We start from the raw sequence: 19947 nt of genomic DNA, 5'->3' as shown, positions 1-19947 counted from the left end.
GTAACACACAAGATGGATATATACATTCAACATACGGTACATAAGGACTATTTCTTTATTATAACAATAAATCATCGAGATGGCATTAACATTATTAACATTCTGTTAAAGCGATCCATGGATAGAAAGACTTGTATTTCTTCAAAGAAAAATGTTAGTACAAGTTAGAGAAATTTTATATTAAAACCCCCCTTAATGTTTTCGTTTTAATAAAATTTGTAAAATTTTCAATCAAAAAATAAACTAGTAGCCCGCCATTGATGATGTCAATAATTACTTACACAATGCTCATGGATGAAGCCTATAAAATCAGTCGCACCCAAGTCGCACCGCCAGCAGAGGGCGGCAAAACTCCATAAAACACAACAAGTGAGCGTTTCACTGTGTACTGTCATTTAAATCTCTCTAAGAGGGGCATCTGCGTTAATTGCGTCAAATATTTTAACGTGATTAATTTAAAAAAATAATTATCGCACGTTAACGCGATAATTTTGACAGCCCTAATGTTTTTTTGATGCCACACTTTGTGAGTGCGACAATAAATGGCAGGGGAGGATGTTTTTTGTTATCATGAACCAATCTTTAAACCGAAACTAAAGACTCTGGATGAGTGTAAGACATTTTTTCTGTAACGTTAAATACAATTAGAAAACGATTTAATTAAAAAATATATATATATATTAAAAAGAGGCATGTCCGATTCTTTTTTGCCGATTCCGATACTTTGAAAATGACGTAATCGGACCCGATCGATCGGGACATCTCTATTAAAAAGAACACAATGTTATGCAGAGGAATATTTTATATATACAAATGATACTACAGTATATTTACAGTGGCGGCAGAGAGTTGGGGGGGCTGAACGTTTATGTCTTCCTGGGGGGGGCATAACAGAAAATAATTGAGAAGCACTACGTTAAGGGTGATTTTATGCAGAAATGTGAGATTCAAAACGGTTGTGATACGTTTTCATACCACTGTAAAGGTGCTTTCGTCTGATTTTAGCCTGAAATCCCTCATGCCGAACAGAGCCTAACACCATTGCGATAAATTGCAACACAAGAGTTTGTTTGCCTACTTGCACATGCAGTTGCTTCACAGGACTGTGGAATACAGCGCAGGTGCGAAAAGCAGCACGACTCTGCAGAAATGACATAACTGCGCGACAACTACCTGGCGCTAACACCAAGGTGTCAATTCACGAGCCCGTTAAATACAAAGAAACCCAGTGAAAATAAACACAAAAGGCTGAATTGTCAAGGATGAAACGGATATTCAACGTATGTATGTACATGCAAGTTTGTACATCTCCAGTCTAATTTGTGTGATCTGTGAAATGTACAGACATGTTTAGACAGCATCGTCTGAGCTTTGTCTACCGCTCGGATTGTTTAGCCGCTAGTTTGCGAGCGGCGCGCTACCCCGTCGCACCTGCTTGTGTGTTTATGGACTTGGCAGCGCTTTTCAGCAAGCATAGCATCAACAATTCAAACGTTGTCACAATCGGCGGTCTCATTGTTGTCGTTGTAGTTAACGCTTTGATGGATGATTGCTGGAAAGTTCCGTCATCTGGTGGCTGTATTGAGCTATTGTGTCTTTAGAGCACTCGGCGACCTAACCTTGTTATCAGTGTTACACTGATACTATTTTTTGGCTACTGACACCAGGCTGTGTAATATCAGGAGATGACAAATCTGTACCGATAGCACATTTTTCAAAATTTACATTCATACTCACTAGACTTAAAGACAGTGGTACCTCAAGATAGAGCTTAAGGAAGCTTCGCCAAACTTTAACTCGACATTAAGTATGACTCTTGGCGGCCTCCAAACGGGCTTTCACCCGCTTTCCTCCCTGGTTCTCACGATTTCAGAAGAGGGTGATTTGTACTGGTAATAGCTAACGCTATAAAGTGAATGTGATGGAGTTGGATAGCGGCTCTAACCTTGTCAAAACGCTTGAACCTAATGAGTAGATTGGGCACTGGCTGCATCGAGCAATTAGTATGTCACGTTATTTTGTATCTGTGTGTGTGTGTGTGATTTCTTTGATACCTTTTACAGTGCCCTCCATAATTATTGGCACCCCTGAAAAAGATGTGTTTTTTAGATACTAATATACATATATTTTTTAATTCAAATAATATGGGACCTTAATGGAAAAAAAGAGAAAAATCCAATCTTCAATACAAGTGCATTATTCATTCAGTGGGAAAAAAATCCCAAATAAAGAAAAAATTATTTGACATAAAATAATGTGTGTCACAATTATGAGCACCCCTGGTGTTAATACTTTGTACAACCCCCTTTTGCCAACAAAACAAGGTATGGGGAGTGAGATGGCCATGGGAGGAGCTTGATTTTGTGTTTGGTGAACCATTTCTGTGTAGATTTGGCCATATGTTTAGGGTCATTGTTTTGCTGAAAGACCCAGTGACGACCCATCTTCAGCTTTCTGGCAGAGGGCAACAGATTTTGATTTAAAATGTCCTGGTATTTCAAAGCATTCATGATGCCATGCACCCTAACAAGGTTCCCAGGGCCTTTGGAAGCGAAACAGCCACACAGCATCACTGACCCACCCCCATACTTCACAGTGGGTATGAGGTGCTTTTCAGCATGCGGCGCATCTTTCGTGGCACGCCAGACCCACTTAGAGTGTTTGTTGCCAAAAAGCTAAATCTTGGTCTCACACAAAAATACACACGGTCCTAGGCTTCAACTGGGACCATGTGCTTTGGTCAGATGAGACCAAGATTTGTATCTAAATCATTCAATCCCAGAAAAAGTTGCTTCAATCAGAAAAATTATTTTCAATCAAAGAAAAAATCAGTTTCAAAAATAAAATTGCCCTTCCCTAAAAAATATATATGAAATGACTGATGCGAGCCAGTGCTTCTGTGATCCGAGAGTACATCTGAGATACAATTGTTGGCCGTTTTCAACAATGTACATCAAAAATAAAGAAATTTATTGACTGAAAACGGTTCAAAATTAGATGAAATGTCTTGTTTTCTCACGTATATTTGTAATTGCTCTTTACCTAAAAAAAAATGTTTTATCCGATTTCTCGATTAATCAATAGAATTTTCAGTAGATTTCTCGATTACTTAACTATTCGATAGCTGCAGCCCTAATCTCTAGTTTACATTGGTAGTCAAACGTAGTTACTAGGGCCGCAGCTATCGATTATTTAGTGGTCGATTAATCGATGAACTTGTTAGTTCGAATAATCAAGTAATCGGAAAAGGAACATGAAAAACTAAAATACCTGAGCTGAGCCTCAAACGGTATTAAAAAAAAAAAAATGAGGATCTATGTACAACAAAAGAACAATTGGCTAACTTACATAGCAAACGTCCGCTAGCTTAAAGTGCCTGTGACACGAAAAAGCATGTTTATTTCATAATACACGCGGTATTTTATGCTCCTGAATGATATGGACCGCTTGGATGTGTGTGGAAGCGATCGCTATACTTATTTAGTTTTTTGAATCCCGCGCCAGGAAAATGAGTGACTTCCGACTTCGGTCTTGCATTAAGGAGGAGGGCGCTGTGACGTGTACGGTAGAAGACGTCCTCTTCACGCTACAGTGTACTGTTGTGTATGAGGATGAAGGATTCAGCTGATTTTGCGGATTAATACGTTTATTTTTCGCATCACGCCAGCCAAACGGCTGCGGAAAAATCATTCTGTATGAGGGAGAGGCGTATGCACCTTTTTGGAGTTTCAAAAGGTTCCCATGCACCGTGGATATTTACTGTGGGACCATTGAACTTATGATGAAGTGAGTAAACATCTTGTTTTGTATTATGTCAAATACGAATACAGCGATTACAAAGTAATACAAACTTCCTTTAAATGAAGGACTACTTACGTTTGATCATTGATAGGCATGTAAAAAGCTCTCCTAATGCATTAGCAGCAGCACGTTAGCTGCGTTAGCTCCAGGCACCCTCCTCCGGGGAACGAACTGTAAATTGCTCTCCGCCGGGCGGTTTGCCGATCCACTAAGACATTCGACAACCGGGTCGTCATGTCAAATAATCCAGGATAGCTATGTGTGATTTTCCGCTTTGAAGACTTTGAAACATCACTCGGTTCTGGTTAGCATGTCGGCTAGCTGTCACGCCTTCTGGTTTGTTTACATTCTCCGAAGCCGGGGAAGGGAAATGACATACTGGACTGTCTCAGAAAATTAGAATACACAATATTCTAATTTTCTGAGACAGTCCTGTATATTATTCTATGTAAAGGACGTCAGCCAAGGTCGGCCCCCAACATTTTTACCACGCCAAATCTGGTCCCCTTTGCAAAAAGTTTGGACACCCCTGCTTTAAATGGTGGATTAATGTAGTAATTAGAATATTGTGTATTCTAATTTTCTGAGACAGTCCAGTATGTCCGATTTAGGTGTCATAAAAGATCGTTCGGGAGGTGCGACAGTAAAGGTGAAGTCGACAGTTTTGACCATTATGGAGTAATTTTGCCATATCGTCCTGAATAAATGCATTTTTATTATTTCATATTCCATTCAGCACAAGACTGTTATTTGTCATGACCATGCCATTTATTTAGCAATTGGGGAAAATACTTGGATAAAAAGAGTATCCTGTAAAAATATTGAAGTAAAGAGACAGAAACAATGACATTTTGCCGCTCTCTTCGTCGCGTTTTCCTCGTTGTGAATAGTTCCCCCTCGACGGGCTGACTGGTCCTTCTCAAGCCATTTATATAGCTATTGGGGAAAAATACTTGGGTAAAAAGAATATCCTATAAAAATATTGGAGTAGAGAGACTGAAACAATGACATTTTGCAGCTTTCTTCGTCGCGTTTTCCTCGTTCTGAATAATTTCCCCTCAATGGGCTGAATAGTAAAATCGATGAGCCAAGTCTACCGCTGACGTCATCCACCTGTTGGGGACGCTAAAGCCCTATAATGGTAGGCGTGGCTAACCGGCAGATTAAAAGACTAATTTCTCGTCATCTGCGCTTTGCTAAATTGTTGTATATAGTCGAATCGTCTCAAAATATGATTCTAATTCACATAATAATGACATTTTAGACTTTTTTTCTCGTGTCATATGCTCTTTAAATGCTATAAAATGCTCACGTTTTTTTCCCAATGCTCTTAACAAATGGTTCACTCATATTCCCACAAAAAACGGCTCAATTTACATATAAACTAAATTACGAATGCATTAAAAAAAATTAGCCCAAAGAAAAACTTAGCTTACGTTGGTCTTAACAGGGAGCAGTTGGATTCAGCCATGTGAAATGAGGCAGACCATAGGGCAATGTATCCACCCCAATCAATAAACTAAATGTAAACACTTTCAAAATAGAACATTACAGCGCCACTTTAATTAAACGAAGACTCGAGGCAACAAAATTTAATTTGAATATTTTTTTCTAATCGAATACTCGAGTTCATCGATTAATTGTTGCAGCACTAGTAGTTACATTATTACATTGCTGAAAGCGGGAATGATCAATTACAGTACATATTATCTTTCGTATGCGCAATAAACTTTTGTAATAATAAGCGAAAAAGCTTCTAAAAACTTTGCGTAAAATTGACATTTTCATTTACTAAAGCTTTCATATCTCGAGTGGGTCAGACACTGCTTTACTCATTGGCTGCCATTGACGGCACTAGACGTATAATCCATTCAAAGTGGTAGGGTTGGTGGTTGGGTGCATCTTTATCAGAGCAAGCTAGCGTGTCCTAAAGTAGCGTACTAGCACCCTGTCGGCACGTCATTTCTCAGTACTCCCTGATGCCGATGATTTCATTATTGTGCCATATCGGTAGCAGTACAAATAGTACTAGTACTCGTATTGGCTACTCGTTTTGATGGAGAAGAGTATAGAATCATGTTTTTATTTTTTGTGATTAAAATGCCAGCAAATCTTGAGCAATATATCTTTTGTCTCGTAGATGACGGAGGGAAGGCGATGTCAGGTCCATCTCCTGGACGACAGGAAACTGGAGCTCCTTGTCCAGGTGAGTTTATTCCTCTCTTCCCTGCTCCAAGCAAGGGAACAGTACTGTAATGCCGGTTAGGCCTCCCAGAGGGGACCACGGTTGCTGCTGACAAGACAAAAAAAAATGTGTCAGCAGTAGGTGACTTTGCACTTTTCCCACGTTCACCTGACCGCAAAGACATTAAACGGACAGATGCCCCAGGGCAATGCATTAGCAATTCTTGAATCTGTTCCTGAGTGATCATCTCAACCTTACTGAATACCTCTGGATGTCTTAAGGTAGCATAGAAAACATTTCACACTGCTAAGGATCTCATCAAAACAGCCCCCGAGAGAAAGCGCTCGGCAACGTGACCCTCAACCCCACCCCTGAGTTTTCCATCCTCCTAAGCTAAGCAAGCATCCACCCCCTGTGATTTGTCCATTCTCGAGGCTACACTAACTGTTATCAGCTGGCAAACACCTCACCTCATTGGAACCATGGCAGTGGGGAGGCTTTTCAGGGGGTACTTTAGCTAGTAATGACTCCAGGGCTTGGGTAGGTGCCCCATCTGTTTTTGCTAGCCTCTCTTCTCACCTACTGGGTTGCCAAACAACCAGAAAAGCATTAAAAAAGACTAAAACAAAGACAGTAATTGAACTGATATATATGTAGTATGCCTCTAGCAGATGTCCAATTAATTTGAACTGGGTGGAATGAATCAAAATTTGTTCAATCGATGCCTTCTCAGTTCAAATGGCAGCGCATCTATTAATGAACAAATCGCCATCAATTAATGGCAAAAATAATCAGATTTTTAATAGTTCACTTGCGATTAATCGCAAATGAATCCCATTATTTTTACACGATTTTACGCGATTTCGACTTTACAACGCCGTAAACATGGGACTAATCTAAAATTTGTCAAAATAATCACATTTTTAATAGTTAGCCTGTGATTAATTGCAAATGAATCACATTTTAAAATAGTTAATCTGCGATTAATGGCAAAATAGTCACCTTTTATACGCAGTTAACATGGGATTAATCTCAAATATTTCACCCATCAAATACTTCATTCATTCATTCATTTATTTGCTGCCAACCCTCCCCGTTCAAATGGATTGGACGTCTATGGGTAACAAACTGTCGCCGTCAATTGTGGTCAAAGAGTTAACTTGTGATTAATCGCAAAATATTCACATTTGTAATAGCTAGCTTGCGATTAATCACAAATGAATCACATTTTAAAATAGTTAATCTGCGATTAATGGTAAACTAGTCACCTTTTATATGTCGTTAAGATAGGACTAATCTCAAATTTGTCAAAATAATCATTTTTAATAGCTAGTCAAATGAACCACATTTTGAAATAGTTAAGATGCGATTAATTGCAAAATAGTCACCTTTTATACATCGTTGACATGGGACTAATCTCAAATTTGTCAGCTATTAAATAGTTCATTCATTCATTTGCTGCCAACCCTCCCAGTTCAAATGGATTGGACGTCTACCAGTGACAAACTATCGCCGTCAATGTTGTCCAAAGATTTAAAATGTGATTAATCGAAATATTAATAGCTAACTTGCGATTAATCACAAATGAATCACATTTTGAAATAGTTAATCTGCGATTAATGTCAAAATAGACACCTTTAATAAGTCGTTAACATGGGACTAATCTCAAATTTGTCAGCTATTAAATAGTTCATTTATTCATTTGCTGCCAGCCCTCCTAGTTCAAATGGATTGTAGGTCTACTAGTGACAAACTATCGCTGTCATTGTTGTCCAAAGATTTAAAATGTGATTAATCGCAATTTTAATAGCTAAGTTGCGATTAATGACAAATGAATCATATTTTAAAATAGTTAATCTGCGATCAATGGCAAAATAGCCACCTTTTATACATCGTTAACATAGGACTAATCTCAAATTTATCAAAATAATCATTTTTAATAGCTAGTTTGCGATTAATCGCAAATGAACCACATTTTGAAATAGTTCAGATGCGATGAATTGCAAAATAGTCACCTTTTATACGTCGTTGACGTGGGACGAATCTCAAATTTGTCAGCTATTAAAAAGTTCATTCATTCATTTGCTGCCAACCCTCCCAGTTCAAATGGATTGGACGTCTACTAGTGACAAACTATCGCTGTCAATGTTGGCCAAAGATTTAAAATGTGATTAATCGCAATTTTAATAGCTAACTTGCGATTAATCACAAATGAATCACATTTTGAAATAGTTAATCTACGATTAATTGCAAAGTAGTCACATTTTTAATAGCTAATTTGCGATAAATGGCAAAATAGACACCTTTAGTAGGTCGTAAACATGGGGCTAATCTCAAATTTGTCAAAATAATGACATATTTAATAGCTAGCTTGTGATTCATCGCAAATGAATCACATTTTAAAATAGTTAATCTGCGATTAATGGTAAAATAGTCACCTTTTATACGTCGTTAACATGGGACTAATCTCAAATTCGTCACCTATTAAATAGTTCATTCATTCATTCGCTGCGAACCCTACCAGTTCAAATGGATTGGACGTCTACTAGTGACAAACTAGTATTGCCATCAATGGAGGCCAATGAGTTAACTTGTGATTAATCGCAAATGAAGCACATTTTAAAATAGGTAAACTGTGATTAATTGCAAAATATTAACATTTGATAGGTAGCTAACATGTAATTAATCTCACTTCATGACAAATGAATCGCCTTTTTTTCATAGTTAACGTGGATTAATCGCAAACGAATCACATTTTAAAATAGTTAAACTGCAATTTAATTGCAAAACAGAAATAAAGGAGCAGAGAGCTCGTAGGCGAAAAGTCAGAGCAAATTTTAATACACGAACGGAGAAACCGGAGCAAGGGAGAGAAGAAAATTCAGTGTTCAAAGCGCGGCTGGGTCTACTGACTCTGATTCAATTACGGCGGCAGAACTGATCCTCTCATCTTCTATCCCTCTCGACATCTCTCTCACTCTCCTAGCTTTCCGCTTCACGCTCCCACAGTTGAGCTTCTTTTCCGAGTCACAGCCTCCCGTTGCCCTTCCCCTAATTCCCACTGCCTCAAAACACAACTTAACCACTACCTTATCACATTCATCTATGCATCCATGCATATTGTAGGCATTCTTTCTGCCATGCTTCTTCGAGTCATACATAATGTGACAAGTAATCAAAAAGGTGATATACTGTATCAGAGGCGTAGCAAGGGTCCCCGGGGGCCCCAGGCAACAAGCAATATGGGACTTTTCTGAGTCACGTGACACACATACATACTCGCGCAGTATAATGAACACAAAGGTGGAGAGGTGCGAGTGCGTGCTGCGTGCACGTGCGGTAATCTTGGCCATAAAAGTGGCGAAAACCAAGCACTTTACACTGACTCCTATAGATGTACCGTATTTTTCGGACTATAAGTCATAGTTTTTTCATAGTTTGGCTGGGGGTGCGACTTATACTCCGGAGCGACTTATGTGTGAAATTATTAACACATTATTATATCATTTCACATGTTATTTTGGTGTTTTCGAGTGACACTGATGGTTTGGTAAACTTGTTCGTATGTTCTTTACGCTATAGTTATCTGAATCTTAATAGAGTGCCCTCCTTAATTATTGGATTTACAGTGCCTTGCAAAAGTATTCGGCCCCCTTGAATCTTGCAACCTTTCGCCACATTTCAGGCTTCAAACATAAAGATATGAAATTTTTTATGAATTTTTTGTCAAGAATCAACAACAAGTGGGACACAATCGTGAAGTGGAACAACATTTATTGGATAATTTAAACTTTTTTAACAAATAAAAAACTGAGAAGTGGGGCGTGCAATATTATTCGGCCCCTTTACTTTCAGTGCAGCAAACTCACTCCAGAAGTTCAGTGAGGATCTCTGAATGATCCAATGTTGTCCTAAATGACCGATGATGATAAATAGAATCCACCTGTGTGTAATCAAGTCTCCGTATAAATGCACCTGCTCTGTGATAGTCTCAGGGTTCTGTTTAAAGTGCAGAGAGCATTATGAAAACCAAGGAACACACCAGTCAGGTCCGAGATACTGTTGTGGAGAAGTTTAAAGCCGGATTTGGATACAAAAAGATTTCCCAAGCTTTAAACATCTCAAGGAGCAATGTGCAAGCCATCATATTGAAATGGAAGGAGCATCAGACCACTGCAAATCTACCAAGACCCGGCCGTCCTTCCAAACTTTCTTCACAAACAAGGAGAAAACTGATCAGAGATGCAGCCAAGAGGCCCATGATCACTCTGGATGAACTGCAGAGATCTACAGCTGAGGTGGGAGAGTCTGTCCATAGGACAACAATCAGTCGTACACTGCACAAATCTGGCCTTTATGGAAGAGTGGCAAGAAGAAAGCCATTTCTCAAAGATATCCATAAAAAGTCTCGTTTAAAGTTTGCCACAAGCCACCTGGGAGACACACCAAACATGTGGAAGAAGGTGCTCTGGTCAGATGAAACCAAAATTGAACTTTTTGGCCACAATGCAAAACGATATGTTTGGCGTAAAAGCAACATAGCTCATCACCCTGAACACACCATCCCCACTGTCAAACATGGTGGTGGCAGCATCATGGTTTGGGCCTGCTTTTCTTCAGCAGGGACAGGGAAGATAGTTAAAATTGACGGGAAGATGGATGCAGCCAAATACAGGAACATTCTGGAAGAAAACCTGTTGGTATCTGCACAAGACCTGAGACTGGGACGGAGATTTATCTTCCAACAGGACAATGATCCAAAACATAAAGCCAAATCTACAATGGAATGGTTCAAAAATAAACGTATCCAGGTGTTAGAATGGCCAAGTCAAAGTCCAGACCTGAATCCAATCGAGAATCTGTGGAAAGAGCTGAAGACTGCTGTTCACAAACACTCTCCATCCAACCTCACTGAGTTCGAGCTGTTTTGCAAGGAAGAATGGGCAAGAATGTCAGTCTCTCAATGTGCAAAACTGATAGAAACATACCCCAAGCGACTTGTAGCTGTAATTGGAGCAAAAGGTGGCGCTACAAAGTATTAACGCAAGGGGGCCGAATAATATTGCACGCCCCACTTTTCAGTTTTTTATTTGTTAAAAAAGTTTAAATTATCCAATAAATTTAGTTCCACTTCACGATTGTGTCCCACTTGTTGTTGATTCTTGACAAAAAATAAAAATTTTATATCTTTATGTTTGAAGCCTGAAATGTGGCGAAAGGTTGCAAGGTTCAAGGGGGCCGAATACTTTTGCAAGGCACTGTATAATAGGGCTGTCAAAATTATCGCCTTAACGGGCGGTAATTAATTTTTTAAATTAATCACGTTAAAATATTTGACGAAATTAACGCACATGCCCCGCTCAGATTAAAATGACAGCACAGTGAAATGTGTACTTGTTGCGTTTTTCGGAGTTTTGTCGCCCTCTGCTGGCGCTAGGGTGCGACTGATTTTATAAGCTTCAGCACCCAAGAGCATTGTGTAAGTAATTATTGGGATCAACAATGGCGGGCTACTAGTTTATTTTTTGATTGAAAATTTTACAAATTTTATTAAAACGAAAACATTAAGAGGGGTTTTAATATAAAATTTGTAGAACTTCTACTAACATTTATCTTTTAAGAACTAAAAGTCTATCCATGGATCGCTTTAACAGAATGTCAATAATTGTTATGCCATCTTGTTGATTTATTGTTATAATAAACAAATACAGTCCTTATGTTCCGTATGTTGAATGTATATATCCATCTTGTGTCTTATCTTTCCATTCCAACAATAATTTACAGAAAAATATGGCATATTTTATAGATGGTTTGAATTGCGATTAATTACGATTAATTAATTTTGAAGCTTTAATTAACTCGATTAAAAATGTTAATCGTTTGACAGCCCTAATTAATAGCTGGTTGGACTTTCTTAAACATGTATAATCTACGTGACATGGTTAGTGTTGATTGGGATTGATAACAGAATCGTTAGATAATCTGCCAAATTATTCTATGGTATTGAAACACTCCCTACACTTGTCGCTGCGACAGTGCAGTAAAGCTGCGTGTGCTAAATCTGTTGGCCCTCTGGGGGCCCCTGCTGGCTGGGGGCCTGAGGCAATTGCCTGGTTTGCCTAATGGGAGGCGACGCCTCTGTACCGTATCACGATATTTTTTAACCCAAAAGGTTATCGATACGTTAAGGAAAATAGTATTTGAACACCTTGCGATTTTGCAACTTCTCCCACTTGGAAATGATGGGCAAGTTTGAAATTTTCATGGTCGGTGCTTGTCCACTGTGAGAGACGATCTTTTAAAAAATCCATAAATCACAGTGTATAATTTTAACACAATCCCTGCCACCCTCCCACTTTAAACGGATTACACGCCTAGTAGTGATAAACTTACAACAGTAGGATAAAAATATCTTCTGTTTATTAATAGTTTTGTAGAACATCATAGAAGGATTTCTTGACCCATGTTGCCTTGTTGTATTGCCGTATCGTGAGATCGTACCACATCATGAGGGCTACGCATCGATTCAGAATTCGAATCATCTTTAACGGTCAAGTATGTCAAAAATACATTTTTTTTGTAATACAGTACACGAGCCAGTATAACAGGACATGTAGGACATAAACACATAAGTACAAAATCATTAGGTCACCACTCTATTTGTCCCAGCATCCACCAATCCATAAAGTCAGAAAAACACTGACCGCCAATCCATCTTTCTATCCAATCATCCACCCACTCACCAGTCTATTGAACCATTCCAGCCGCCCACCCAAACAACCAACTAGGCGGTGACCCACGGTCAAAAGTTTTGAGACATTTTCTCTGATACTGTGGACCTCTGGATACCTCACAATACGATTTGCGATATAAGGCTAACGATGATCTCATGATATGGCGATGCAACAATTATCGATATAAATAAATCTACAATACACAATACCGTAATTTTCAAACTATAAGGTGCACCTGACTATAAGCTGCCAACCACCAAATTTGACACAAAAACGGCATTTGTTCTTAGATATGCCGCAATTGACTACGAGCCCTCACTATATTATAGGATATTTACACCAAATGATTAGGGCTGTCAAACGATTAAAATTTTTAATCGAGTTAATTACAGCTTAAAAATTAATTCATCGTAATTAATCGCAATTAATCGCAATTCAAACCATCTATAAAATATGCCATATTTTTCTGTAAATTATATATACATTCTGTAAAATAAATTGTTGGAATGGAAAGATAAAACACAAGATGGATATATACATTCAACATATGGTACATAAGGACTGTAGTGGGCATTTCACTCTACTGTCATTTAAATCTGTCTATGCTGTCCTCACTCCGAAGCGTCTACTTTTTCCAAAGCTAGACAGCTAGTGAACGACGCCTTAATAATTAGACTTCTTCCTTTTTCATCTGATTTATTAATAAAATGGCCTCAAACCACTGTCCTCTTTAGACTGTCGTAAAACTACAAAATAAAAGTACACAAACATTGCATTAGCAACAACGTTAGCTTAGCACGCTATACAGGTTCACTAAACATAAACAAAAAGCGTCTCATACAAAAAATATAACATTTCGCTTACTAACATAATATGTACATTCTTTACAACAACCATACTTACGGACAAATCTTGTCCAAGGATCATATAAGCACAACATTATCAGCCCGAGACGTCGTGCAGCCATAATGAACTGGCAAGAAAATAATAAACCATGTCGCAAAGCGACCACAAGAGTTCGCTGTTGGACAGCAAAAAAAGCCTTGCTGTAAAACTTACCAAAAGGCAGAATACTTTCTGAGCGGGACATGTGCGTTAATTGCGTCAAATATTTTAACGTGATTAATTTAAAAAATTAATTACCGCGCGTTAACGCGATAATTTTGACAGCCCTACAAATGATATTAACCGGTAAGACTTTATTTGGCATCATGAGACTGTCAAAAGACCAAATGAACCACCATGAAGCTTTAAACCAATTTGCTGCAAAGCTTCATTGCTTCAAGAAGCTTCATTTGGCCATCACTGCTCCCTTGGAGTAGATGGTCAACCTTTGCTGCCACCTGCTATCAACACTGTTGTCGTCCAACATGCCTCATAGCATGCATTGCAGCGCTAAAGATGTTCTGTGCTAATTATTTCTTCAGTTACTGTTCCAGTTGTTTCATTAACTGCTGGTTATTGTATTTGATAACACTAGGGCTGTCCCAAATGACTAATTTTCTCCCGATTAGTCAACCGACTATTTTTACGATTAGTCGACTATTCTAATAATTAAAAAAAAATATATTTTTTTTGTTTTTGTTTACTAATTTAGCAATGAAATTTTTGTTGACGCTTATCAATTCACAAAAATCATATTGGAACACTGAAATTATTTATTAAAGTACAAATAAACACATAAATAATAATAAATCACAAATAAACAATGAGTTCAAAAGCTAATAGAATTAACTAGTGTAGCATCCCGATTGAAAAGGTGGTCTCTTAAACTGATGGTTTACAACTTTTATTCCATCCTTGATGTAATCACACTGTAAGAGCTATGGTGCACACAAATAAAACAACACAATTAGAAATTAACAAAAACTTTTCACCTTTTTCCTTTTAAACCTTATTTATATATCAATGAATTGCCTTTACCTTAATTTATTACCTTATCATTGACAATCTCTCCCTTGAGTGCAATCACTGTATATATTTATGACCTTTTAACCTTATATAATTTTCTATACCATAAAATAAACCATAACATGAAATAAACCTTTCAGTTAGCATTAAGGACAATACTAATAGCACTTACAGGCCCATTGTCAATGAAACATTATTATTCAGTAAGGCGACAGCACCCTCTGGTGTACAAAAAATGAAAAAAAAAAAAAAAAAAATTACAAACGGCGACGGCGCTTGAGGTGTTTATTCACGGCCGACGTGCAGCCAAGCTTGGCATTGAAGAGACAGGACAGAAGAGTGTACCCTCCGTTGTTTCTTTGTAATAAGTCAATGTTTTGGACACTCTGGCGCGCTTTTTTTGGCTTTGTGCAGCTTTCCCCGCTTGCATACAGAGCATCCGACATTCTGAACTTTCCACGCATGTATTTTTTTTAAACCCTTATCCCGTCGACGGATTTACGTCATCGATGACGTCGACTACGTCGACTAGTCGGGACAGCTCTAGATAACACTTTATTATATTTACATCATGAGGCCCACACTGGCCTACACCACTTTAGCCTTAGGGAGAGATAGCCACCTCCGTGAAGTTGCCCCCCTCCCACCCCATCAGACGCAATTTTATATAAAAATGATGTCAATCGTTTGTGCTACATTTATGCTTGTTTGTACTTTTAAAAGTTTTGTTTGTGCTATCATTTTTTTTTAGCTATTTACAATTCTTGTACGGGTCAATCTGAGGTCAACTAGCCCCCATTTTGTTTAAAAATGGAATCGGTTTTGTAGATATTATGCTTTGAATTGGTAGTTTACTGCAATGGACCCGCAGTGGTGCCATTTGTTTGTGTTCTTTGTTGTGTTGTTTGTTTCTGGGAGTTTAAGAGGACGATCGCTGTTAGCAGTAGCATAATGCTAATGTGAATGCTATGTCGAGTTGCCAACAGTCCCGGATTGCGCTCGACATCATTGAATTTAGGAAGTTCTGACTGACACCACGCCAGTACTAATCAGAACTTCCTAATTTCCAGCGCGATCCGGGACTGTTGGCAACCTTTATGCTATGCTAACGCTACAAGTTACCTTTAGTGTGTGAGGATAATTAAGCACAGACCTTTAAAAGCTAAAGAAACATCGCATATCTTCTCTGCTCAAGAAAAGAAATCTTACCGTGTGTTCAAGCCTACATGGAGACTGTAGACGACACTAGTGAGTCAGGAAGGTCGGAGGGGGCGCAGCACGTCACAAGTAACACAACCAGACACTGTGAACATGTGACGGAAACTAGTGCGTATTTTCGTCGCATTGTAGTCTTGCTAGACGAAAACCGACTTTCGTCTCATTATGTTTTCGTCTTCCAAAACACATTTTTAGCTCGTTATTGTCATGAAAAAAGTGTTTGCTGAGGAAATATTTTCGTTATCGTCATCGTTGACGCAAGCAACACTGATTAGAATACTATACTATATAATACTATTAAAATCTCAATATCTATAAAACGATAGCAGCACAAACAAATCTTTTTACAGCACAAACGTATCACAAACGATTGACATCAAACTGATATAAATTTGTGTCTGGGGGCGAAACTTCATTGAGGTGAGATAACCATGTATTTATTTATGTATTTTTTTTAACAAGAGTTGTATATCAGGTAGAAGCCTTCAAGGTTTATTACACAGCCAATCGGTGCGTCGGCTTCCTGGCACATAGCTGCCAACCAACGAGGCGTTGCCTCATAAACAAACCCCCTCTCAAAAGGTAAGAGGAAGGTAGTAAAGGAAGGGTGGTGGGGGTATAAAAAGCAAACGACCCCTTTGGGATTAAACACCTGGCCAATGTTACAAGTCGCTGACCCGGAGGAGATCAAGATTTCAGAGGTGAGCCAAGACCTGACAGGAAAGAAGGACCAAAGCGCTGTTAAATAATTAGGAAGACATGAAACAGGGCAGATCCACAAAGGACTACATTCTCAACCCTTAAGAAAAATCTCTCCACTTCGCTTATGAAAACATTTTCAGAAAGTCAACATGCTAATTTTCTCAACTCTTTCTAATGACTCACCTGAAACCTGAAACAGAACAAGTGCCGCAACGATTAATCGATTAACTCAAGTAACTCAATTGGAAAAACGCTTCAAATCCAATATTGCTGCTTCGAGGATTCGTTTAATTAGAGTGACATTGTCATGGTTTGTTTTGAAAGTGGTGCATTTAGTTTTATTGATATGGGTGGATACAGTGCCCTCTAGTGAATATGCTATAACATGAGGTATGTTTTTGTTTGAGCTAATGTTTGTTAATGCATTTGTTATTTAGTTTAGAAGTATATTTACCAGTTTATTTATGGGAATATGTGTTTGAACGATTTGAGAATTGTAAAAAAAACAACCAAAAAAAACGTTCGATTAACTCGATTAATTTGATTAGAAAAAAGCTTCGAATCAAATTCTGCTGCTTTGAGTATTCGTTTAATTACAGTGTTGTTTACATGTTTTGTTTTGAAAGTGTTTGCATTTATTCTTGTTGATTTGGGTGAGTACACTGCCCTAAAGTGGCCACAGTGAATATGACATAACTCATTTAACATGCCTGGATCCAGCTGCTCCCTGTTAAGACCAATATTAGGTATGTTTTTGTCTGAACTAATGTTTTTTTTAATGCATTTGTACTTTAGTTTATAGGTATATTTAGCCATTTTTTCATTATGGGAATTTGTGTTTGAACGATTCGTTAAGAGCATTGTAAAAAAACAATCTTAGCATTTTATAGCATTTCAGCTAGCGGACTTTTGCTATGCAAGTTAATTGTTTCTGTGTTGTCCTCATTTAATACATTTTTAATACTGTTTGAGGCAATGGTTAGGTATTTTAATTCATTCATTTTTAAATGCATTCAACGCTCTTGTGTAATGGAAGTGTAATTCTGCATCATTTGAAAAAACACTTGGGAATTTTAGTTTGTAATCGCATTTAATGGTCTTTTAAAGTGAAATCATGGCAAGCCTTTGTTTTACATCTCATAAATTTGATTCTGCAACACATTAAATGTTCCTACGGAGCCCCTAAAGGGACATCGACAGAAATAAAATAAATTTAAGCAATCTGGTGTGCACCAGATTGTTTCTAGTGCGCACCAGAAACTATCTGGTAAACATTAGCAAGTTAGCCAATTGTTACATTGTTTCAATTAGCCAACTTGCATAGCAAACGTGTGCTAGCTTAAATGCTATACAATGCTAATGTTTACAACAATTGGCTAACCTGCATAGCAAAAGTCCGATAGCTTAAATGATATATAATGCTAATGTCAACAACAATTGGCTAACTTGCATTAGCAAAAGTCCGCAAGCTTAAATACTATATATTGCTAATGTTTACAACAATTGGCTAACTTGCATAGCAAAAGTCCGCTAGCTAAAATGCTATATAATGCTAATGTTTACAACAATTGGCTAGCATGCATAGCAAAAGTCCGCTAGCTTAAGTGCTATATAATGCTAATGTTCATTTTTTTTTATTTCTGGTGCGCACCAGATTGCGTAAATTCATTTTAGTTCTGTCGATGTCCCTTTAGGGGCTCCGTATGTTACTAATCCGATGACTTGAATATTCTACTTGATTATTGATATTAACCGGTTGATAGATTAATCGACTACTAAAATAATCAATAGCTGCAGCCCTATTTAAAATAATCTGGTGTGCACCACATTTTTTCTAGTGCGCACCAGAAACTATTTGGTAAACATTAGCAAGTTAGCCAGTTGTTACATTGTTTCAGTTAGCCAACTTGCATAGCAAACGTGTGCTAGCTAAAATGCTATACAATGCTAATGTTTACAACAATTGGCTAACCTGCATAGCAAAAGTCCGATAGCTTAAATGATATATAATGCTAATGTCAACAACAATTGGCTAACTTGCATTAGCAAAAGTCCGCAAGATTAAATACTATATATTGCTAATGTTTACAACAATTGGCTAAATTGCATAGCAAAAGTCCGCTAGCTAAAATGCTATATAATGCTAATGTTTACAACAATTGGCTAGCATGCATAGCAAAAGTCCGCTAGCTTAAGTGCTATATAATGCTAATGTTCATTTTTTTTATTTCTGGTGCGCACCAGATTGCGTAAATTCATTTTAGTTCTGTCGATGTCCCTTTAGGGGCTCCGTATGTTACTAATCCGATGACTTGAATATTCTACTTGATTATTGATATTAACCGGTTGATAGATTAATCGACTACTAAAATAATCAATAGCTGCAGCCCTATTTAAAATAATCTGGTGTGCACCACATTTTTTCTAGTGCGCACCAGAAACTATTTGGTAAACATTAGCAAGTTAGCCAGTTGTTACATTGTTTCAATTAGCCAACTTGCATAGCAAACGTGTGCTAGCTTAAATGCTATACAATGCTAATGTTTACAACAATTGGCTAACCTGCATAGCAAAAGTCCGATAGCTTAAATGATATATAATGCTAATGTCAACAACAATTGGCTAACTTGCATAGCAAAAGTCCGCAAGTTTAAATACTATATATTTCTAATGTTTACAACAATTGGCTAACCGGCATAGCAAAAGTCCGCTAGCTTAAATGCTATATAATGCTAATTTTTACAACAATTAGCTAACATGCATAGCAAAAGTCCGCGAGCTTAAGTGCTATATAATGCTAATGTTCATTTTTTTTATTTCTGGTGCGCACCAGATTGCGTAAATTCATTTTATTTCTGTCGATGTCCCTTTAGGGGCTCCGTATGTTACTAATCCGATTACTTGAATATCCTACTTGATTATTGATGTTAACCAGTTGATAGATTAATCGACTACTAAAATAATCAATAGCTGCCGGCCCAGGCCATTTGGGGGCCCTAAACAAAATAATGCCAAGGGGCACATATTTTTGGCCAAACATTTAGTCACAGTGGACTGTGAAACCCATACATGCAATCCAACCCATACGAACATATTTTGTATATTAATCCATCCATCTATTATCTTCCGCTTAGTCCAGGGTCGGGTCGCGGGGGCAGCAGCTTTAGCAGGGAAGCCCAGACTTCCCTCTCCCCAGCCACTTCAGCCAGCTCCTCCGGTGGGATTCCAAGGCGTTCCCAGGCCAGCCGAGCGACATAGTCTCTCCAGCGTGTCTTGGGTCGACCCCGGGGCCTCCCGCCGGTGGGACATGCCCGGAACACCTCTCTAGGGAGGCGTCCAGGAGGCATCCGAACCAGATGCCCGAGCCACCTCAACTGGCTCCTCTCAACGCGGAGG

The 19947-nt window shown here is 38.2% G+C and overlaps 1 protein-coding gene across 12 annotated transcripts in view; it reads left to right on the top strand.

Moving 5' to 3' along the window:
* Positions 1–19947, top strand: part of frmd4a (FERM domain containing 4A) — a 362265-nt gene that overhangs the window by 247768 nt on the left and 94550 nt on the right. For all 12 annotated transcript variants that reach the window (XM_057835974.1, XM_057835965.1, XM_057835964.1 and 9 more), the window contains one exon: positions 5942–6007. In XM_057835974.1, coding sequence (XP_057691957.1) covers positions 5942–6007 — 66 coding nt within the window. The remainder of the gene's footprint in view (positions 1–5941; positions 6008–19947) is intronic.

The sequence above is a fragment of the Corythoichthys intestinalis genome, chromosome 5 (genome assembly GCF_030265065.1).
Source record: "Corythoichthys intestinalis isolate RoL2023-P3 chromosome 5, ASM3026506v1, whole genome shotgun sequence".
Lineage (NCBI taxonomy): Eukaryota > Metazoa > Chordata > Actinopteri > Syngnathiformes > Syngnathidae > Corythoichthys > Corythoichthys intestinalis.
This window is presented reverse-complemented; position numbering and strand designations above follow the sequence as displayed.